The sequence below is a fragment of the Struthio camelus genome, chromosome W (genome assembly GCF_040807025.1).
Source record: "Struthio camelus isolate bStrCam1 chromosome W, bStrCam1.hap1, whole genome shotgun sequence".
NCBI classification, from domain to species: domain Eukaryota; kingdom Metazoa; phylum Chordata; class Aves; order Struthioniformes; family Struthionidae; genus Struthio; species Struthio camelus.
Window position 1 is genome coordinate 55,088,348 of NC_090981.1, and position 24,401 is coordinate 55,112,748.

The window sequence follows — 24,401 nt, forward strand, 5'->3', positions numbered from 1 at the left end:
CTTCTACTTTACCAAAAGAGAAATAAAAGTATAAAATAAGCCAACAATGAGTATGAGAAAGCAGCAGAGAGCATATAAACACTTATTGGCTGTCCATATGAAAAGTTGCAGTGATAGGGAGGAATACACAACCTACAAATACTCTGAATCAAATGCAGTCCAAGTACCTTGTCTCAAATTTTTTCAAATTCTGTTATGGACATTTTCCAGACAACTAAGAAGGAAGTCAAAACAAGGATTCCCAAATGCGCAGTTAGCTGGGCTTGGGCAGAACTCAGCTCCTATTTCTTGGATTTGTTCTGTAGGCCTGAATCCTTCTCATTAACCTTACGTTTGACATCCCCCTTTGACACGTGGGCCATGGAATGATAGGGCTTAATTCTGGAACCAATGATATTTCACATAACACCTCCTGCTGCCCTAGGCCTGACCGTTTCCCAGGACGCTTTAATAGTTTACTTTTTACCTCTTGGGAGCCATGAAATGCATAGTAGATAGGCCTACAAAATGAAATGCTTTACATTGAACTTTCCAATGTCATTATTCTGTTTAAAGATAAAGTGCAAGAGTGTACAGATCACTTAAAAAGCAAGCATGCAAAGAAAAGTGCCTTCAAGTTTAGCTTACCTTCCATGGACAACCTTAGAGATTCATCACACATCAGGCACTCAGCATTCTCACTATATCTGGCAACCAGAGGTAGTACCCAGCTTGAGAAACCAAAATGGATGTCAGAGTAGAGAATGATGGTATCCTTTTATTTTCAAGCTCCTTCCATGATATCCTTTTACACTTCTACAGATAGGGAGAAGTTCCTCCCAGTTCACTTTATTAGGTGAAGTCTCCCTTTGTAAACCAATTTTTTCACGTAGAAGTCAAACTACTGTATAAGGTAATCTATTACAGTGAGAAAACCCTGACATTGATGGCAACCTGTTCTTACTTGAAAATCACTTTCCCTTTGAATTTCAGTGCAGTGCAGAAACAAGAAAACAGAGACAGCAAAAGAACCCTGCATTTAAAATACAATCAGTGGTTTGACAAAAATATGTACAAAAATGTCCTAAAAACCACCATAAACTATTCATGCATTCCCAAACCCTCACAGTCACTACGATACTGAACAATTCCAGTGGTGTGGAAGATAAGTGAGGGAACAAGTTAGCAAGAGTGAGTAAATGCATATAAATAGACTTTTGCAGTTGGTTGTGGGTATCAAGAGCTTAGAAGTATCTATTAATACTGACAGGCACAGAGTAGATACACATTGCACTGTTAGAATTTTGCACAATAAGGGGAGTGGGGGATTTCTGGCCAAGACACTGGATTTTTTTCGTAAGCTTAGATACTTGCTCTCTGAGGATCGTTAATGTTCAAACAATAGGCCCGTTCACACACTTTCACTTAAACTCATAAATAACTCACAAGTAATATTGTAAACCGCACACTATTTAATCTATCCCAACGGAGAAAGGACCCAAGATGACCCCTTAGAACTTGAAATCACAACAAGATATGGTATGTCAAGCCTGATGCTTAGATAGTAAGCCCTTCTCATTTTAAAAGTGCCAAATAGAGAGACTATTGTCAGTGTGCCTCAGAGTCTTGCCTCCATGCCTTTTCAGCAAGAACAACGGTAGAGATAGAGGCTCAGGTAGCGTATCATCAGGTGTTGCCATGCAGTGTTTTAAAACTAAAGGTGGGTTGCTTTCTTTTATGAGATGAGTCGTCACAGATTAAAGATTTTTTTTTTTAATTCACCTTATTTCAAATACAAACACATTACACATCAGGTTTTCCCACAGGCTCCCAGCCTTCAAGACATATTTCCTAATATATAATCCGTAAAGCTGTGAGTTACCTTTCTCTCACAGTTTCTGTGCCTCAGTCACTCCTGAATTTATTTTTATCAGCAGAAATTGTTAAAAAATATGCAAACCCAACTTTAAATCAAAATAGTTATTAGGAAGTTCTCATGCTCAATTTATTTCCAAAGGTGAACCAATTACATTAATGGTTGTGCAAATGCCAGAGAAATATAACCTGAAGATACTTTCTTGCCTGGAAAGTAATATTGCACCTGGAGAGTAATATTGCACCTTATATAAACTCTTCTTCTGAAACTTGCTCTCCCTCACTAATAGCAAAGGATCCACACTGAACTCTTACCCCACTACCTTCCTCTGTGATCAAGTACTTTCTCATACTACTGATTCTTAATTGCCTAATTCATCTCTGTATTACCCAACTGCTGTGTTTGATTCCTGATGAAACGTACTATAGAAGATCTGCTACCATACATCTGACACAATCCAATACTTCAAGATGCAGATAAACACAAAAAATTCTCTTTATCAGCCAGAAAAGCTGCATAATTTCTATAATTTTCTGCTACTCAACCAAACCTGGTTGCAGAGTCCACCATGAGGTTTCTCCTTGAAGGTATCAGACAGGGTTGCACCCTCCATGAGCTCCTACACTATGAGACAACTCCCAAGAGGCAAACTAATGCAAAATTACATTAAACAACATAGAATTAAACTACAGCTGACAACTATCATTTGATAGGAGAGAATTAGTTTTCAGAACCACCATTTGATTTGGACAGATGCTTGCTAAAATAGCATTACAAATAGCTTGGTTATAATTAATTTAGATTGTGACATTTATCTTATTTGGGGAGTTAACATTTTTGCTAAAAATGCAGAGCCTAAAATGGCTTCTGCTCATTCTGCATTCAAACACTAACCGCAGATTCTTGCTCGACTACGAGACTTGGGGAAATCACACCAAACCGCCATTGGGCCTTCTCATAAATTCACTGGGTATTCAGTGTATCCCAATTGCCTTCCTTAATAAAAATATTTTATGGACAACAACTGGACTAAGTCTGCTATTATTTAAGCCCTTAATTTAGAGATGATTGAAAGGACCTGCCCTTAAATACAGCTGTTAAATGCAGAAACTTCCTTTCTTATTCCATTCCTCATAGACTTGTACTATCACAATAAAAAACATTATTTAATATTAAAAATATATATTTCTAAGAGATTCCTTTTCAGAAAAGAGAAAGACCTGACCTGGAGTCACCAGAGAGGAGGACACCAGCAGGAAGGGAACACAGAGAAGCAACAGTATGCGTGATCCTTACAAGGCACCTTAGGAAACATCTGTTACCACAGAGTACAGGTCTGTGGCAGAAGAAAACAAACAAACAAAAAAAAAAAAATCACAGGAGAAACCAGAAAGCAACTACAACCAGCTGCCCTCACCCAAAGAAATTAACACAGTATTTAATCTTTAAGAGGGTAACAACTCTGAAGGACTAAGGAACAACAGTAGTTTAAAAAAAAAATTAATATATCATTGGCAGAAAAGAAATCCATGTCAGAATTTTATAAATATATTCTATTAAGATACTCTGTGAGGTTTACTCTGGCATCATTTTTTCTAGGATTTCATACCGGATGTCACACATCCACTGATGTCAGTCATAAAATTATTGCATGTTTCTACGTGGCTCAACATTTCACCCCCTGCACCCGCACACTCACGTATGAAATCCACGCAAGGCAAGGAAAACCTACAGAAAAGGCAGACCTAGTCAGATCTGTTAAGGCAGACTTAACAGATACAAAAAAAGCAACAAGCATGTGGGAGTTTACATCTTCTCCATAATTTTCATTTTTTCCATAGAAAGAATCAATGGTGTTAAAAATCAATTTGATTTTTAAAAGAGTCTTAACAAGGCACAGAACACTCACAAAGACCAAGACTCAAAAACTATAGAACAAGAGAGGGTTACTTTAAAGTGATTCAGTACTCTGTGTCACTGTGGTCTTGTAAAATAGGTATTGGCAATTTGTAGACACTAAGGATATTTAAGCTAGTTATTTTTTCTTTTGAATTTCCATTCCTGGTATTTATTTTGGTAGTTGGTAGAAAAGCTAGTAAAACAATTAATCTACTTAAAGAAGGAATGTCACAGAAACATGTTTAGTCTTATATTTAAGACAACAAGAACACTTATCATGACATTTACCTTGCAAGAGACATACGCTGCTGACTATTTGTCCTGGAAAAGGTTATGAATCTGGTAGCACTGAAAGCCAGCTGCTCCCTACAGATGCGGTTGGTTATAGCCTAACAAGTAAGTTTGCTTTCTTTGCAGAGCACAGCATGTTTCAAGACCAAGACACCCTTGTACCAGGCTGGTAAGAAAATGGCAGATAAGTCTCAATAAACCAGCTGATGCACAAAACCTGAATGGCGATTACTGACTTGAGAAAGAAACAGTAATTATTCTATGAGCTACAATTCTTCTTACCCCAATTTATATTTTAAGTTAAGCCTAGAAAGTTCTTGATAGACATAAATCTACATTACGTTCTGTTTTAACAAAAAGTCCGGAACATTTTAGTCTGGAATTTGTACACTAAAATTCCAAAAAGCTGAAGATGTAATTGCTTTAAGTGTCTTAATTGTTGCCATTCAGGTGTAGTTCAAAAGCTGAAGAATTAATCACTTTTTTCCCCTCTTCTCCTTAGGGCACTCCCCCCACCCCCCCCCCAAAAAAAAAAACAGGAAAAAAGATATGAAGAATGAGAGTTCACCTTTTCCAAAGAACTGGAAATTCATCTTGAAACCTACTGCTGACATGATTTGCCTTTTATATTTCTCTGTCTGCACCTGTCACCATATTTATGGATATAGTTTATCTTTTAAGTGAAATTTGATCTTTTATTGCTAATCAAGCCCCTTCAATCCTGTCAACTCAGCCTTTTTCACAAATGCAACATTTGCTTTATGCCTGCACATTTATGTAGCACAACTGTAATACTGCCAAGCAAGAGATACTTACTCAATCTGCAGTAAATATAAAGGTAGGATCCAAAGGAGAAGGCTCGATAACATTCAGAAAACCTCATTAATTTTTGTTAGCTGTCACTTGGACACAACGACTAACAGCAAAATGAGCAGACAATCGCTGCATATACTAAGAGAATGGTAAACGTTGCCCGCAAAGAGAAAAGCCAAGGTATTTCAATCTTTCTCATTAGCTATTGTATTATCACTAAAAACTCGAGTCTTTCACGACTTTCATTTTCAGCATTTCAGAAAAGGCATGAACTAGCACAGTTGTACACTAAAGACTCGAGGAGGCTCCAAGTCCCTGCAATTAGCTTTGACTAATGAGACATGCACCAATCACGGGCTGAGGCAGATGTGCACTACTGACAACCGTCTTTCTCCTGTGCTTGCATTTGTCCTGCCAACACTTGGTTTGTTCTGAAATTCTGGAGATTTAGCATCACCGTTTCACAAGACCCAAGAGGTAAACAATGAACATGGTGAATAAATCTTGGCCACCTGGAGAAGAAGGGTTTCCTCCACTGCCTCTGTTTTTAATATACCAATGGATAAGATGCAGTCCATAGACTTGATCCAGCCCACTGGAACAAAGCATAGAGCTAGTGAGCCACATGACTTACTACCCTCTGCCCCAAGAGCCCCACCGCTAACCCAAAGCATCACATCATAACTACATGCTTACCTGTCATGTGATCAATATAAAGTCATCCACAGTACATTACATACCTGATTGGTATGACAGACTTACTACATCTTGGCCATAGGATAGACTTTTCTTGATATACGAGGAAAAGACTAAATAATGGAGTACTCCAATATGTGAAAGCTACATGGTCCAACTCAACCAAGATATCTTTCACACTTCATTTAATAAATTGAAATAAAAGAAAAAAGCTAGAGATGGGAAGTCTTTGTTAAAAAATCGGTTCATTTCACTCACTCATATTCATTCACTCCATATAAAGATGTAAGCTGCTGTTCAGCCTGGAGAAGAGGAGACTGAGGGCGGATCTCATCAATGCGTATAAGTATCTGAGGGGAAACTGTCAAGAGGATGGGGCCCGACTCTTCTCTACGGTGCCCAGTGATAGGACGAGGGGCAATGGGCACAAACCGAAACACAGGAAGTTCCATCTGAACAGGAGGAAAAACTTCTTGACTGTGAGGGTGACAGAGCACTGGACAGGTTGCCCAGAGAGGTTGTGGAGTCTCCTTCGCTGGAGATATTCAAAACCCGCCTGGATGCGATCCTGGGAAACGTGCTTTAGATGACCCTGCTTGAGCAGGATTGTTGGACTAGATGATCTCCAGAGGTCCCTTCCAACCTCAAGCATTCTGTGATTCTGTGATAAAGCCTGCGTGACTTCTAAACCATCCTCCAACAAATCTTCAGAAGTTCACAATCCCATTATTTAACAGGAAGTAAAAAAAGAAAAAGGCTATATGAATAACATAAAGAAACATTTTTTGGCTTCACCTTTTAAATGAAAAATGAAAAAAAAAAAATAGGACTTTCTTCCAAATTCTTCTGCTCATTGTCTTAAGTGCTATAGTTTCCTGTACTTCAGGATAGGAAGATACTAGCTAATTTATCTAAGCTAATAAAGGCATATGTAATGTTAAAATCATCATAATTCCTTATATAGGACACTGTAGCTCTAAAAAAGATTCTCATCTCTTTCTGACATCTGAATTCATCTACAAATACACCCACTGTACAGTGAGCGATAGGGATATACCACTTATATTGTGATATTTGTGAAATATCTGTCTTAAAAAAAAAAAAAAAAGAGTAACATCAACTCAAGCATTCTAGCATTTCCATGCAAACAACTCACATATCAGTGAGAGCTCTAGCTTTTGTTTTCATTCTAGAATGTTTTTAAATGAATTAATTATATATTTTAACTCTACAATACTGGTTTTTCCACAGCAGAAGTTTTGGTCATGCACAAGAAAACTAAGTTCTATTGCTAATATCCACAGTTCTTCCAGGACTTATTTCATGAATTCATACTCATTGTGATATCAAAGGTGACCTACTATATCCAATATGACCAGTGGGACTGAGGCTGTGTACTGCAAAAGGGCCACTTTCGGTGGACTGAGTCCAACCCTTATTTGAGACAGAGTGTTTCATACACAAGAACACACAAGTACTCACTGCAGTGAATTCCATGCATCTAATTAAAAGCTTTACAAAGTACTATTTACTTTAAAAACTGTTTTCAGAGAGTAAATAGTAAGTACTATTCAATTTCCACACTGGTTGCTAGAGAGGGTTGCAGAAACTATGCACGACAAACAGCAGTTCTAGAAAGACAGTGGTGCATCTAAGATGTTTTTACTGCCCCCTAGTGCACTTTTGGGGAAGAAAAGCAGAACGATACTCTGCAGCCCAGAATATTGATGTTATTTGGCATTATCGGGGGTAAGGCCTACCAAATAAATCTGAAGGCGAGCATATGACTGCATCTCACATAGCTGAACTCAAACTTGTGTTTCAGCTAGGTAGCTCAAGTATAAATAGCAGTGCAGCCAAAACAGCAGAGACTGAACAACCTGCCCATGTCCTCGTGGTACATTCCTCAATAGCTAACCCGCACAGAGCTTGACACAGCTGTTAGTTGTCCAGAACGCACAGGGGTAATTTCAGGAGTCAGTCGCCACTCTCATATAGACACATAAAGGCTGCCTAGTTCCACCAGCTATTATTTGCACCTTGAGAACACACTTTGCTATAACATATCACACATTTTAAATTACTAACACTGATTAACCAATTAAGCCCGGAAACAAAAGTGGAAAGCACAAATACTCTCTTTCCTGTTTTAATCAAACTCCAAGTGTTTTGTCTGCACTTTCTGTCTCATCAATAGTGTAAAAGGAAACATACAATGCTGGTAGTCCCACTGAATATGCATGTTCAGTCCCACTTACAAAGTTGGAAATCCACGTATGTAGCCCCACTGAAGTCAATACAGCTATTTATATGGAAAAGGATCTACTAACCTAACCTTATGAAATTAAGCTAAGCTTCATGAGATAGCTACTTATTAGTTAATTGCATTAAGCCTCATTTAGAAAAATAAATAAAAAGCTTCTTGTCCCTATTGCATAGGGGTTCCCCACAAAGCTTATTTTAACTCGGAGGGAAAGGTTACATAATTTATCACCTTTTCACTATTCTCAAACATGATGATAATGATATGAAAATGGTTTTTGCTTTACAAAATAGTATTTTAATTGAAAAGTCAAATACTACTTCTAACTCACCTGACTTTTTAAAATTACATTACAGTCCTCACATGAATAGACGTAAGAGCTTAAAGGTTTCTTTTACAGTTTTCTTCTTCTATTTTATTCCTCATTAAGCAGGTATTCTTTGAGACATTTCAGAAAGTTTTTGTACAAAAACAACAAATGTAACACACTGATAATTTTAAAAGTTAAAATAAAATACTTCTAGCAGAATAAAGGAATGAACAGTTTACATAAAGCATCAATTACACTCACTGGAATCCAAGTAAAAATCTGAAATGTGCTTTAAGCACATTTCAAAAGCCTGAGATTTGGCGCATGAAAGGAGATGGTTAATAGAAATTTATTATTTAGAATTTATGATTCGTTTGTTCCTTTGGAAAAAGTACGTCTTGATTTATGAAAGGAAATCAAAAAAATTTTGTAGCATATTCCCATAAATGTTACGTGAACATTTATCAATCCTCAGTTACAATGATGTAAGCTGAATAAACATTTATAAATACTAGACAAGGTGGTAGGTAGCAGAAAAGGGAGCAAAAATATTATGCAAGATCCTAATAAATAATTGTATTAGGTATTAAAATACAGAAGAAGGTAACTAAGAGTAAAGGAAGGAAGTTCTGCATGATTGTTTTGTGATCTGGATAGTGTCAACATCAAGTATGTATAGTCCCTGTATACTGCTAAGTGCCCACCTGCAAATAGGAGATGCCATTGCAGCAGTTGTAAAACATTACATGGGGCAGTCTCACATTCATAAAAATCTAAAGCCATCTTTTAAACAAACAGCAGACATTCCAAGAGTCAACAAAATTGCTCTCCAAGGATACCACTGGAGCAGTCTGCAGTTCCAGCAGTTTAACATAAATCATTCGTTAATCGAAAATCCTGTGAAGACTTGTTTTGGAAAGGAAACGTAACTACATGTCACTTACACTTTTCCTTCAAATACAGACCTTTAAAATTATTTAATCATCCTGATCATAAATATTTCAAATACTTGTTATCATCCACTTTACTTCCTGTTCATTCAAGCAAAAGTTCTATACACCTGTATTTCTCACTACCCTGTTTAGAGTACGAATAACTTTTTGAAAAAGATAACATTCATATGCCAGATGCAAAGAAAAATAACATCTTCCATTTGTATCTGTTACTGTGTGGAATGCATAATACATTAATTGTGCTTCCTTATAAAAGTACTCTGGAAATTTGTTGCCGCAATCGCCAATAAAAGTGTTCTGTAAGAAGGCAGTCCCCACTTCAAGCTGGCTCTTAAGTGTCTTAGGTTCTTAAGCAATAAATGAATTCTGGTCCCTTCACCTCCAGCTTAGCTTCACCTGAAAGATCCCAACTTCTACTGGAAGCAAATAAAGTAATATGTTCATATGTCATTGCATGAATTGAATTTCATATGACATTTAGAGCTACCTATTTTTGTTAAGTAACACTATGAAGAAAGTTCAGTCCCGTGACTGAAATATTCATCTAAAACTTTACGTGCTTTGAAAGACTTAGAATTTTTCTTTCCTTAAAAGGTAGGTCACTGATTGCATAGCCTCAAATTTACCCACGCCTCAAACATGGCAGGCAGACAACAACACTTTTACTCTCTGAGGGCAATAGCTTCCATTAGGTCTTCTGGCTACAAAGAAACCAAGGGTGTATGAGGAAAGAGCATTTGGATCTCATGTTCCAAGTGTGGGAGCTCTGCAGTCGCACAGTATCTGAGCCAGAGGTGAAGAAACACTTTGCATCAGTCTTAACAGGTCCCTTTCCAAATTTAGAAGTGGAACTAACAGCTTGCAAAGGAGCTTTCCACAGGCTCCATCAGGTCAGGCCAACCTGATGAAGGGTCCTTGCAGAAAGTAGCAAAGAGGAGGGGGAAAAAAAAAAAAAAGAGGAGGAAGATAATAAGATCTCTAAGTTTCCTTAAAAAGTAACAATAATTAAAGTAGTAACAATAATTAATGTTCTAGATCATGACACTTATTTTATACTACCAAAGTTACTTATCTCTAATTTTTTAATACTTTCAAGTTAAGAAATTGTCAAGTTGACAAGCTGTCAAGTTGACATACTGATTACCACACAAAAAAAACACAGAATAAAAATCGCAGGACTAAGTATCTATACAGGAAAAATCCTAGGATTTCACAGAATCACAGAACAGTTGAGGCTGGAAGGGACCTTTGCAGATCATCTATTCCAAGCCCCCTGGCTCAAGCAGGGCCACGTACAGCAGGTTGCCCAGTACTCTGTCAAGATAGCTTTTGAATGTCTCCAAGGATGGAGTCTCCACCACCTCTCTGGACAACCTGTCCTAGTGTTTGACCACCCTCACAGGGAAAAAGTTTTCCCTTAGATGCAGACGGATCTTCCCGGGTTTCAGTTTGTGCCCATCCCTGGGCACCCTGAAAAGAGTCTGGCCCCATCCTCTTTACATCTTCCTTTCAGATATTTATATGCGTTGATAAGATCACCCCTCAGTCTCTTCTTCTCAAGGCTAAACAACCGCAGCTCCCTCAGCCTTTCCTCACAGGAGAGATGCTCCAGTGCCTTAATCATCATCTTGGCACTTTGCTGGACTCACTCCAGCAGCTCCACATCTCTCTTACACTGCAGAGCCCAGAACTGCACCTAGTCCTCCAGGTGTGGGCTCCCCAGGGCTGTGTAGAGGGAAGGATCACTTCCCTTGACCTGCTGGCAATGCCTCCTAACGCAGCCCAGGATACCATTGGCCTTCTTGGCCACAAGGCCACGTCGCTGGCTCACGGTCAATTTTTTGTCCACGAGGACCTCCAGGTCCTTCTCTGCTCAGCTGCTTTCCAGCAGGTATAAATGCTATACAAAACCCCAGTCTGCACTGGTGCGTGGGGTTATTCCTCCCTTGACGCGGGAGGCTGCTCTCATGGGCGTATCCCATCAGGGCCCACGGACTTGCCTACGTCCCATTTGCTTAAGCGATCCCTTACCCCATCCTCATTTCTCATATTCAGTGAAATTATTAAGATCAATATCATGCTACCAAAAAGGCATGGTATGGCATACAGCAGAGAAGTCTCGGCCTTACCATACTCTACAGAATTGACATATAGAGACTTTGTAAGCACATGTTTTTCTCTGGAGACTACTGGTAAGCACTTATGCTGGGGCCCTGGGCTGGAGAGGAGGGAAGCAAATACCCATCCTTGTTTTATGAAAGATAAATAATTGCTGGGGGAATTACCCTACTAGGTTCCTCTTGTACAGTGCCAATATGATGCATCAGCCCTACACTCCCAGTTTCTTACTGTAAGTATTCTCTTCCAGCTTCTGATTAATTATCTCAAATTTTTATAATAAGCCTTAGTATACAAAATTCAGGGGGTTGATTTTGTTGTTCTTTTAAGTTTTGTAAAGCTTGCAAGTCTTTTCAAATTCATGTCTGAAATAATCAGCAACAGCAACAACAAGCAACCAACAACAGCAGCCCCATCAATGACATTTAATACAAATAATTCTATAATGACTTGGTCAAAGTTTTATATAAAGAAAATAGTTTTCTTGATTCTTACAGCAGAAACTCTGTCAAGACCCAAAAACATATTATACACAGATATTCCAGAGGCATTTTTCCTCCCGACCATATGGGAAGGTAAAGCAAAAGGAAGTTGAAAGCAATGGTAATTGCTACCTAGTCATTGATATGCTGGCAAAAAATAAAGGTAGTTCAAAAGGAATGCCTTCCTCAAAACTGCATTTTTCTATCTCTCTTGCACATGCAACAAATTGCATTGTTCAGTTGTAAGCAGTCCAGATCTTTCTTCAAGTCCCTCAGTTCACTTTTTAATCTTTAGACAAGATGAAACATGACTGGGTAAACAAGATTCTATTGTTACCAGGACAGACTCACTCTCAGCCTAAAGGTAAAAACTCCTCAGGTTGTCTAAAGTTCCCATAACATCTATTTATTTTTATAAGACAAAGATTTTTAGCCTGGCCCCACAGCCAAATTCTAATTGGAGTAATTATAGTCTACTTAAATTCTCCATATAAATCAGCAGGAAATGGCTTTCCTCCATTCCAAACAAATGAGTATTTGGTATGTCTTGTTAACCGCTGCAAAAAATTTAAAAGTGGCTCCAAACAATCCTAGAACTTTGGATATCATTTTGGAAACATGCCCAAATCAGAGTACAGCCTTGGAGAGGCCCAAGGCTGTACCTTTTTTCAGGGACGTAATTACAGCATTTTTCTCCCTTCGGTACTGCAGGGAAAAAAAGCACTCGATTCCAAAGAGGAATCAACTAAGTTCCGTAAGAAGATAAAGCCCTACAGCCCTACAGACCCGGCAAATTCTTCCAGCAACCACCTATATGTCTGCTGCTCCAGGTGAGGAAAAAAACATCACAAGCTGTTAATGCTCCATTATATCCTGTTAAGGATCTTAGCACATTTATCCAATCACATTTACAAGTGACCCTTCCCAAATACACACTCTCTTACTAATGTATTTTAACGGGTGTCACGTCTTACCTTGACAAATTCATTATGTCCTAGATTTAAAATGACCACTGTACAATTCTGACATGACTGCTTTGGCTGGTCTCCTGTCCCCTTCCACCCAATCTTTTATTTTGATCGCACAAGCCGAAACAAGCAAGATGCACCCAAATGCATCTTGCCTAGGGAAAAAAGCCACTAAAGATTCCAACATATCTCACACCTCACTCAAGCCTCTGAAAACTTCAAAATTTACCATACAAAATCTTGCCCTTACTATGAATCTGCCCTCTAAAACACAGGCCCTTTCCCCTTTTAACACACCTGCTTGGAAACAAAAAGATTCTTCTCAAGTTTCCCAGGAAGGCATACTTTTGGACAGGAAACCAAACATGAAAAGCTTCAAGCTACAAGACACTCTCTGCTTCCTCCCCCCCCCCCCCCCCCAAACATACGATGACGTGAAAAACAGGCACTGACAATCTCTCCAAGCTTTTTGCTCCAAGAGGAGAAAAAGCACTACAAAAAAGCACTGATCGCACTTCAAATAGGCAACTCTACGCCTCATCTTCCTCGGTCTGACAATTAACAGAAATCTTTTATATTGAAAGAAAACTGTAACATGAGGAAAATGTCAGAGGGGCACAAGACCAATCGTACCTAATGTACTTAAATCACAGTCAATGCAGCAGCATCGCTTACACTACTACAAAGAAACCTTGTAAAACATTTGTGTAAGTACGTACAAACATATATTGTGCTTTAACAGTCACCACTGCTGGAATGAATGGAGGTGAATTATTAAGTCATTAAATCTAAACATTTATTTGTGACTATAACTACAACCTGTACTAACTTTGATTTTAATCAGAGACATTACAACAGCTACCATGAAGAGATGAATATATAAAATGAACTTCTGTAAATTTACAGTAAAAAGTAAGCTAAGCTAGAGGTCATATATGTAATGCAATATAGATGGCTCAACTCAGAAATTTACATTCAGTACAGATTATATGCAAATATCTGCAAATTACATAAATGTGTAACATTTAAAAACTAACAGTGCTGATTCAAAACATTTCAAGGCAAAGTGTTCGGCAATTAACTGCTACTATTAATTTTCGTATAAAAATATCAGTAAGGTATGAAAAATTCCAATCCAAGGTAATAACGACTAGTTAATACTCCCACCTGACGATCATTCAGAGCATACACAATGTAAGTTGGACCGTTCTGGGACATCCCTAGATTCAAAAGAAATACATACATCTCATAGGAACTAATTTTGATAAATACTGCTATTGATGCTCTCATTTAAGAAAGCAAAGCAACAAACGTTCCTGTACTAAAAAAAAAATCACATCTAAAGAAAGTCTCACGAAACAGTGGCAAGCTACTAGGGTGAAGCCAGTATTTTGATGCATGTTATCTGTTACACAAAGCCTAAAAGACTTCAGGCTACAGAAGTGCAACGCACGCAACTATTAAAGAAAAACTTGTTTCCTTCAGGGTCAAAAATATAAATGCTTGTGTTTTAAATAAGTTACATCAGCATAAAAGTATGATAACAAAAGAGGGACAGTCTCATAATCCATCTGGGGGAAAAAAAAAAAAATCAAAACAATTATTCATTGGAGTTTTTCATTTCTTCTCTCCCACTTCTGCCCCCATGCCTACTAACCACAGCCTGATGTACAATCAAGAGAAAGGAATCAGAGTTCTCATAACATCAACACCTGCTTTTCTTGGGACTCACAGGATCTTCCTGTGATCACCAATCGATCAACAGGAAATCAGGAAAGCACAGCTGTTTCCTTATTCCCTTCACAGGAAAGAAAAGGACTGAGTTCACGAGCAGCAGTAAGGGGAGGCTCTAGACCCCAAAGGCCTCTGGCATCCATGCTGACACAAAATCTTCCCAGTTATAAATTAACTGTTTAGACTGAAAACCCACAAGTCTCATATTTCTGCTGCTCTGCTTATTCTCAACCAAATCTGTTCTAGACTGTTTTGTAACTATTGTCTTAAATTCAGACAAACTTAAATCACACCAGTCTGCATGTTACCTTTCTATCTGATTAGCTTTTTATTATGTGTCTTTTAACTCTGGCTCCCAGTAACTACACTTTTTCAAGCCAGTTGTAGCATTATTCAAATGCATAAATCAATACAGAGCATCTATACCTTAATGTTGCTAGAAATCAAAAGTCAACAAGCAAACAAAGTGACTGTTAAGAAAAACTGCTGAATTACATCAGTTGGTTCTGCACTGTTTTCCCTTTGGCATTTTCAAGAAATTTACAGAACTAAAACAAGAGTTACACAAAGCAAGGTGCCTACTGCCCTTTAGAGATGGAAAATGAAAATAAATTATGTTCAGTGCTCAGAATCCATAAATCTAACAGTTATACAAGCAATTCTGAAAAAAAAAAAAATCTCTCTCTCAACAGCGCGCGAGATACTAAGTTAAAGTAACAATCAGGCTTTTTTAAAAGATATTTATAGTAGAATTCATTTTAGAGATTTCAAAGCACAAAGACCTACTAAGATGCAGCCATCTTTGATCAGGGACAACAGAAAACAGGTACACAGCACACTATAACACAGAGGGATTAAAAGGGAACAGATGTTTTCTATTTCATTGCTGATAACCCACTCCTCACTTCAAAAACTACCTGAAAGTCTTATCCTGTTCTGCGAAACATCCCTATTAGCTTTAAAAAGATTCACAGGTTTACTACTTATGAGATTTTATACATCTTCATGTAATTTCTCAGTTATTGAATACTACCGCTTTCCCTCTCTGCCACCCTGCCTAAATGAGTGCTCAGCATTTAGTTAGTTTTTCCTAAAAGATCTAGTTTCTTCCATAATTATAAATGAATGAAGGAGCCTGCTACAACTTGGCACTAATCTGTAGTTTGAACATGATTACACCTAGGAATCCATACAGCATTCACTACTGAGATTAAAGACCTGAACATACCACAGACTGGAAGAGTAGTATATACAGAACTGTTGATTCATGGGAACCCAATAAAATTACTCTACTTACAGAAGAGCTGTCAAAGGATGACAGCCTTCCGCTAATGATGCAATAAAACAGATCTTTAATATTTAGTGTATTTCCATTACAGCTTACTCGACCAGTGTGGTAACATTTTCTTTGATGTTGCCAAACAATTCTGCTATATGGATGGCTACCACAGTACTGTTAACAGAGTTTATTATAATCCTATTTCATCACAACAATGACAAAGACTAAGATCAGTGGTAAAACCGAGGTGACCTGCTTAGTCAGAATTCACAAGATGCTTCATGTTTTTTTCTCTAGTATACACTAGGTGATTTTCATGGGGGGAAAAAAAAGAAAGTTATTTATTCCCAGGTTCCACAAATGTAATAATGCTTTTCCACATAAAATATAAGTCAAAACGTAACAGCAGAGCAGGACTAGAGCCTTCGTATTGTCCAAAAGACTGTTCAGTACACGTAGGCAAGACCACTGCCACCACACTTCATTTAAAGTGTATATATTTATTTTATTTCAGAATTAAATTATGCAGGGTAAATATATGATGCTTTCTGCTAATGGCAGAAAGTGACACCTCTACCAGACCAAGGAGGCAGAGTTTTCCCAAATTTTCATCCAAGCTTACAACATAATTATGGTCAATCCACAATCTACTGGTATTAATTCTCTTTTGAGAAAGAAAATCCTAGTAATTTCTGGCATGAATTACAAGAAAAATTTAGGTATATATGAAGAACCACCATTATTGCAGCTATTCTGAAAAGATTTTTTTTTTTTAAACAAAATTCCCTATGATTTTCCAATATGTGCAACAAGTCCTCAACTATTAGGAAGAGCAATCTAGAGATACTCAGTTGAGAAGTCAGTTTAATTTTTTTAAGATCCTGACAAGAGAGCTATACATTCCAGAACGTGAAACATTAATTAGCCAGTCTTCTTCCATAGGTGTGTCACTTTTTTTTTTTTTTTTTTTAAAGATAACTTTTGCTTATAGTTCTGCCGTGTTCAAATCTCAGTTTGTCTTATAAGAAAATAAAAAGAGAGTAGGCAGGGAAGTAGCACAGACATAAGCAATTAAGAAAAAGTCTGTGTAGAAGAGATCAGGATGAGTAACTAGAAGACATTTCTGATGCACAGTTGAGTGTGACATGTCTGTGAAAATATTAGCAGTCACGAGGTTTAAATCTGGGTTTAGTTGCCAGGATATAACATGATTTCAAGTTGACACTGTTTTAGTGCAGTATACATTGAAATCCTTTGAGCATCTTTTACTCTCCCATAGATTAAAGATACTTGCAGGACTTGATTCACAAGCCTGGTTGTTTCTCTCTGTGTGGCTTCAATATTTCAGTGCTATAAGGCAGTTTCAAGCTACAGAAGTGCTGACAACAGAGCAGAAAATTGTTTTTTCTAAGAAGAGAAATGGGGACATCTTGGGAGAGCTGTGATTTAGGAGGGCATTCTGAGGAGGCCCCAAAGAAAGAACACCCGTGCAGAACAGGCATACATTTGTTGAGATTTACCACTTCCTAGTGCATAGACAAAGTTACCAGCTATTAGAAGAACAAATGTAAAAAGTGTCTATTTTGTGTAAATTCATTGTTGGTTTTTTTTTGTTTTTTTTTTTTTTAATGACAAGCATCTGGGTTCACCAAAGTCCGAGTACACTCTCAAACTCTGGATCTTGAAATAGATTGAAAACTATTGAGATCCAAAACTGATCAAAATTAAGCATCTCCCTCAATATCAATAAATATAACTACTTTTCAGGATAGTAACCATTATTCCGATTATCTGTTGGAGATGCGTGTTTTCAGATAAAAAACTAAAAACCAAAAAACTTCACTTCATTGTTCTTAGTTCTTCATAATGTGGAAACAAGAGTAAAGTTAAAGTATACAAGCGAAATTCATCATCAGAGATTCACATGCATGTGTTTCTAAAAAATCCAGATTTTTTTAAAAGAATTTTGTCTTTGTTTAATAGTCATTAGAAAAAACGCATGAAATCTACATTTCAAACAAGTCATACACTTCACCCACAAATTCAATCATAAAAGAAAGAGGATACTTAAAAATAAGAGTCTATTTAAAGTGTTTAAACATTAAAGAAGAATAAAATACTTACATTATCTTCCTCCTGTATATCATCGTCATCATGATCATCATCACTGTCCTTGAACCCAGGTGGAAGTGGTGGCCCAATGAATTCTTCCTCATCCTCCTCCTCCTCATCATCAGTATTCTCAATCTGACCTTGAGCTGAAGTCTGGGATTGCACAAATGGACCAGTTAACTCTTCATCTGAGCTGTCTTCACTTTCACTACAGGCTGTGTCTCTGCATGGAAAAATTTTAAAAATTGCTATTTCAAGAACATGAACACATTTTTCACATTAGGAAATTTCTGAAAAGTAAAACTATTTAATCCACACTCATTCAGCTCATTCAAAGTAAATGTGCTCCCTCTGCTGGTAGTTATCAAGTAGGTAGTATTCTAACAGGAGGCAGAATGTCTGAAAGTGGTAAGCAAAAAACTCAATTTTTAAAACATCACTTTCAAGAGAGTTTAAGAGCCTTTTCTTGCAGTAAGCTTAAGTTACAGTGTATCATTACAGCGATACCTTGCAGCGGACATCAGCTGTTCCTTTCAGATTCCATGAGATAACAGACATTGCAAGGTAGTCCTTTGTGAGCTAATATTTTAGGAGTATGTATATGATTTACAAGCAGGCAGACTACAAGACAGTTTAACAATGAAAAGAAAAAAAGACTACAGAGGGATTTTTTTTAAGTTTAGGTTATCACTTAAAAACAGTAATAAAAGCATACAAGTTCAAGAACATGATAAAGCATTAGAGAAAGAGGTTCGAAACCACGTAACTGTGTCAAGAGAATGTGTACCTCCTAAGAGAGCTGTACATCAAGCAGGGAATAGGTTATACAGCAAACATCTGTCTTGGATGAGTAAATTAGAATTCTATTTTAGGAAGAAATCAAAACAAACTACAAACAATGTGAATTAGGTCCTCAGATGTTACAGTGATAAGAAGGGCTTGCATACCTGAAAGCTTGACTGATTTTTCCAACTATATTTACTAGCCTAATAAAAAATACTGCCTCCACATACAAACGTTGTTTTGAATAGCGATGAGAGACATTTAAAGATCTAGGTCAGGATACGCCTGTCTAATAAATGTAACTCAAATAAAATAAGCTCCTCTTACTTTACAATAACGGGGCAATCAATAGCCTTCTATTGAAGGGAAGCTTTTCCAACACCTGAGGAGGATTTGGGTCCATCAGAGCTCTTCAAGTTAGCTACAGTAAAATTAAGTTTTCCTATAGAATGTGCAAAAGTTTTCTTAGAGTTGATATGCATTCCCAGACCAGCAAACCACATATCTTTTCCCCAAAAGGCAAGCCATTTTAACTAGTTTTGGAATGGAACCAAACATATAACATAGCTGCTAGTGAATATAGTGTACGTTACACAATGATTCAAAGAGGCCCTTCCAATCCTGGTTTCCCACATTTTCAGATTTTCCCACAGATGCCCAAGAACAACACCTAGCTTTCTTCCCAATTGCCTATCCTTATTATTCTCTCATTTGCTAGGGAGGACAAATAAATCAATTCAAACAGTTCAGCATATTGCAGGGAAGTGTAACCATTCAGCATGCGAAAGGGTCAGAATTCCAGTGATGTTTTTCACCACACTCCAAGCTTTGCCAGAGACAGCCAAGTACTCCAGCTACAGCTATTGGTATCCTCTGTCCTGACTGGAAAGGAAGATAAACTTAGGAACATCCAAATGGAGCTATACAAAAAGCCCATCTAGCTGAGAAGGGCTTTCTGACTACAACCAGACAAAAGAAGGACAAAAGAACAAAGCAGACACGGAGCAGTGTTGCTGTCAACTTTCAGCTTTGTAGCCTCCCTGATCCAGAAGCTGTAGAGAAAGAAGAACCAATTTGGCGGCCCCTCCCCCAGGATTTAGAGAGGTGGAAGGAATTAAGTTTCCCGCTCTCCCTGATTACCTCCGGAATAAGAGAAATATCATAAGAGGAAAAAAAGAAAGCTACATTAGAGCCTAGATGGCACCCTGAGAGCAGAAACAACGAAAAATATTCTGAGCGCTGGGCAAGCATGGGCATATCCCCCCCTAGATGTTCACTCTCCTCACATCACACACACTATTTTTTCAGACTTTTTCTTTTTAGACTCTAGTACGTGTTTTCATTTCATGAGCATAATTAGTATTGTATTTATACTATAAACTATTAAACTATTAATATCTCTCTATTAAACTATTAAAATCTCTCTGTAGCAATTGAGTTCAAAAGTAACAAGAATCAATAGCTGTTCTTCATGTCTTTCTGGAATGACCAAGTCCTTTTTGCCAGGTAAAAAAATCTGTATGGGGCCTAGTATGACCATTTAATCTAATTGTATTTTAAAATAATATTCAGAAAAATGTTGCCATTTTTGGACAATAGAACAAGCTGGTTATTTTGTAGCAGCATATAACTACTAAGATCCACATGGTAAAAAGAAGTGCTGTTAGTATAACTTTTATACTTTACCAAGTCCTATATTGCAAACTTCAAATATCAGTTTTAGGATTATTGCTTTGAATTTAGGCTGAATCACAACGGCACGTCTCCCTCACTTGCTTCCTGTTGTTTTCAGCACTAAGTTCTAAACTACACAACACAGCTTACAAGGAGATACAAAACCGTAAGCTGACATCTGTTCAGCTTCCAGTTCCACCAGCTCTTCACATCACGGCCTCTCTTCTCAATCCTCAGTAAAAACAAAACAAAGCAAAACAACCTTAATATCAACAGAACTCTGGCGAGTTACCAGAGCCTACCCGATAACTCAGAATACTCAGAGGAGTATACAAAGTGTCTAGAGTTCTCTTCTCTCTAGTCCTTGACGTACATGAGAAGATTTGCGGAAAGCTCTGGATCACCTGGTTACTTTCCACCTTACTATTTGTTTTTAACTGATTTCTTACACTGAAATCCCCAAATGCAGTATACAATCACATTACATTTAAATTCTTGTCATCTTCCATGATTTCACCAGAAAGGTATCTCAGATCACCAAAATGGGAGCACCGAATATTTTTCCTTTATGCATAGAATATAACACAGAACCTATACTATAGTACATTCTGCAGTCAGTTACTCAAGTGGAAGTCCACAGTTTATTTGAGTAACAGTCAAAAAAGAAATTCTGAAATAGAATTTTGTTCTCAGTCTGAAACACTACAAGCCATTTGTCTTTCACAACCTACCACACACAGCCTCTGTCAGCCTACCAGATAGCTATAGGTCTATTAGAATCTTCACGAGTTATAAGATTACCATAGTATACAACCACCTACTTATACAACCACCTAAAAATTTACAGCGCACTGATCTTTGCACTACCTGGCACACAAAGGAGTGATGCAACTTGTAGTATGTATTATTCAGCTACTTTTTTTTCCCCAGCATTTAAAAATTCACATAAACTTCAAAGTAGTAGCATTTATTGTTGGATCAATCAGATGCAACCTCGGACAAGTTTTAGAGTAAATTTCAGGCTGAATTCAAATCAAAATACCTTCTCTACCTGATCACCACTCCATATAATGTGCACACGGAATCTCTATATGTACTTTGCTTTATTTTTCAGCACGCATAATGGGCGGGAACAACAGCTACTCATTGTTTAAGTCAGGAAATACAGTCATTATATTTGCCCTAATATTTTCCAAAAATGCAGAGGAAAATAACGTTGTTGTTTTAAAAAAAAGCAAATATGCCAAACAGGATCAGGGAGGAGACTACAAAATTATCTACTGACTAGATATAATATTAACATTTGTAAATACTGATACGTGCTTCAGAAAAAACAGATCAAATAAATCATTTTTTCCATTGAAAGACTTCAGATAACATGGACATGTTTACATAAGTTAAATGATACTCATGCTCTACAAAAAAAGCAGAAAGATAACCCAAGCCCTTCAGATAAGGAAGCTGTCAGATGGAATGATCTTCCACCATATCTAAGTACCTCGGAGTTAATGCGGACCCAGCTCCTATCGCACTTGAGCCTGAAGCTGGTGAATCAGTGTGAGGACATCTAAGTTCTTTTTCAGCCTGGTCTTCCTTCTCTCTTTCACGAGCTTCTGAATATGGAGAGAGCAAGTGAATGACAAATAATTAAGACTTCTAGAAAATAATAAAATTTGAGGTCTGAGAACAGTAAAACACCTTTTTTCATTTTCAGACCTAGATGAAATGTTTGAAAAGGTAAGAGCAAGTAAAGCATTATCAGATGTTCACTGCTACCGTAATGATCACTCAGCAAAACAAGATATCTCGGAGAAAACGCAAGCACCTACCTTTCAGTCGTTAGTTTGCATAGACTATCAAACATAAATAAGTTGATCATTCAACTAATACTGAGGTATGTTCAACAACAATAGTATGATAGTAAATAACTACTTCACACAGTTCTTGAAATTTGCATAGCACAGGGAACTAAATTAGTATATAATTGTAAGTAAATGCAAATAAATGAATTCTAAACATATGATATATGAAAAATGCATTTTCACAACTCTTTATATTTATTTCCATTTCACTTACTGAAAACAACCCCGTGAAACAGCGCAATCAACAAAAAAAAAGAATCTCCCATTTAAAAGTATCACTAAGAATCTTATATAGCATGGTGAAATTGTGACAAGGGAACAAATACAACTACTATCTCTCTTAAAATATTCAAATGACACTTGTTAAGCAGAGAAAAATTACACTTTCATCTTCTCCACATACAAGAAATGTGCTTTCTTGTCTGCTTTCTCACATAGTTAGCAACAATTCTCTATCTCTTAAACTATCAGCTAAAAACCACGCCTTGCTGTACAACACAAAAGCACTTTCCTCTGAAGAGACACACAAACATCTGCAAGATACAGAACCAGGAAACATACTTGATCTCACTTCTTATTTGTAATTTGGGTAGCAGACGAGATGGAGAAGTCCAAGATATAAAGTGCTTCTACATCTTTGCAAGTGCTACATTATAAATGGCAAAATTTGTTTTTACGATAAACAGCTGAATTAAATACAAAATTTTGTCATCTTTGGAAAAATAACTGATCTCATAATCAACAATAAACATGCTCTGTGTTTCCATTACAGCAAAGAGCCAAGAACATTTCTTTGGTTTCAAAAAGTCAAGTTCAACAAACAAACAAAAAAATTCAAAATGCAGCAATCCAAAAAGCTCTGCAAAAGATTAAATCACTTGTTGTGATTGTCTATTAATCAGTCAACCAATCATCAGTCCAACAATTTGATTGTTTAACAATCCAACTGTTTACAGGATTTCCACCTTAAACTAAAATATCAGGTAATCAGCTGATCCCTCGAAAGGCATAAGGATAACACAAGCTGGATCAGTTATCAAACAAAAAGGTTCTGAACATGGAAGAATTTTTGGCGTGTTTAGATTTAGCCAGTAGGAGAAAAGTATGAAAATCATATTTTGGGATCCCCTACATAAACGAATTTCACAGTACTATAAAGTCCATAAAATCAATAAGCCTCCACAGGGGTCCGCTTGTACAGTTCTGCACAGAATTAAGACAAGGGAAATAATTAACATTGCAATAATCTCACTCTTTCATGAAGTATTGCTGTCTCCATGATAACGGGCTTTAAAGTCTATCTTCACAAACTGCAACATTTTAGAGACTGAATTAAGCCTCACCTAGCGGAACAGAAGCTGCTCAACAATGATAGCATCACGTGGGGAGGGGGGGAAGTGTATTCCATACACGCTGTACAAGTGGAGGGAGAAACTGTGGACATTTGGGTTGGCAACAAGAACTCTAGAACATATATGACTTTGTGTCTCCAAGACATATACGACTTTGTGTCCTCTCGAGAACTGTGTTTGGTTGGATATCAGAAACAAAACATACAATTCTCTCCATCTTCCTCTCCCAAACTGCCAACTTGAAAACTTATCCATCCCAGTACAGCAAGGGGTGAAGTCTGATTTGGGGGGAGCCACAACACCTGCTCTGTAAGACGCAAAAGGCATTGGCTGGTTTCTTCTTTTTTATTCTGTTCCCTCTAGATTAAAGTCACCTGTACCAGCTCCCTTCCAGAATAAATATACAACTAACTAAAAAAAGGAAGGAACGAAGGAAAGAAGCTTGTATTCAAATCCCACCTTTCCTTCTGCGTCTGCTGGCTATGCCTCACAAGCAAAACCTTGCACGGCTCTTATACACTCCTATAACATATGCAAATCAATAACTTGTTGTTTTTTTTTTTCTTTACCAAGCCCAAAACTGCTTCACGTTGTCTTCCTAGAACAAACCTACTTTTCCAAAAAATAAATAAATAAATAAATAAATAGAGAGGGGAAAAAAAAGCAATATAAAGCACTTAAAGCCTCACCCCAACCCAGCACGACAAAGTACATTTTAAAAAGCGTTAGCTGACAACAGCCACGCTACTTACCCAAGATTTTCCTGCTCCTTTCCACGGCGGTTCTTCTCGTTTGTTCAAACATGGCTTCCAGGTCAAAAGTCCGAGCTTTCTTCCCTAAAAACGAAGAAAAAAAGGGGGACTCTGAGAGCGACCCGCCTCGCTCAGAGGCGCCTCAGGCGGGCTGACGCGGCCGGCCGGCCGCTCCCCTCCCCCCGGGCCGCCAACGGCCGCCGGC

General features: G+C 37.6%; 1 protein-coding gene across 2 annotated transcripts in view; it reads right to left on the bottom strand.

Moving 5' to 3' along the window:
* LOC104147827 (WD repeat-containing protein 70) overlaps positions 1-24,401 on the bottom strand; it is a 146,991-nt gene that overhangs the window by 121,432 nt on the left and 1,158 nt on the right. For both annotated transcript variants that reach the window (XM_068924694.1, XM_068924693.1), the window contains exons 3-5: positions 24,197-24,280; positions 21,729-21,843; positions 17,786-17,996 (exon numbers count right to left, since the gene is read on the bottom strand). In XM_068924694.1, the coding sequence (XP_068780795.1) occupies positions 17,786-17,996; positions 21,729-21,843; positions 24,197-24,280 (410 nt within the window). The remainder of the gene's footprint in view (positions 1-17,785; positions 17,997-21,728; positions 21,844-24,196; positions 24,281-24,401) is intronic.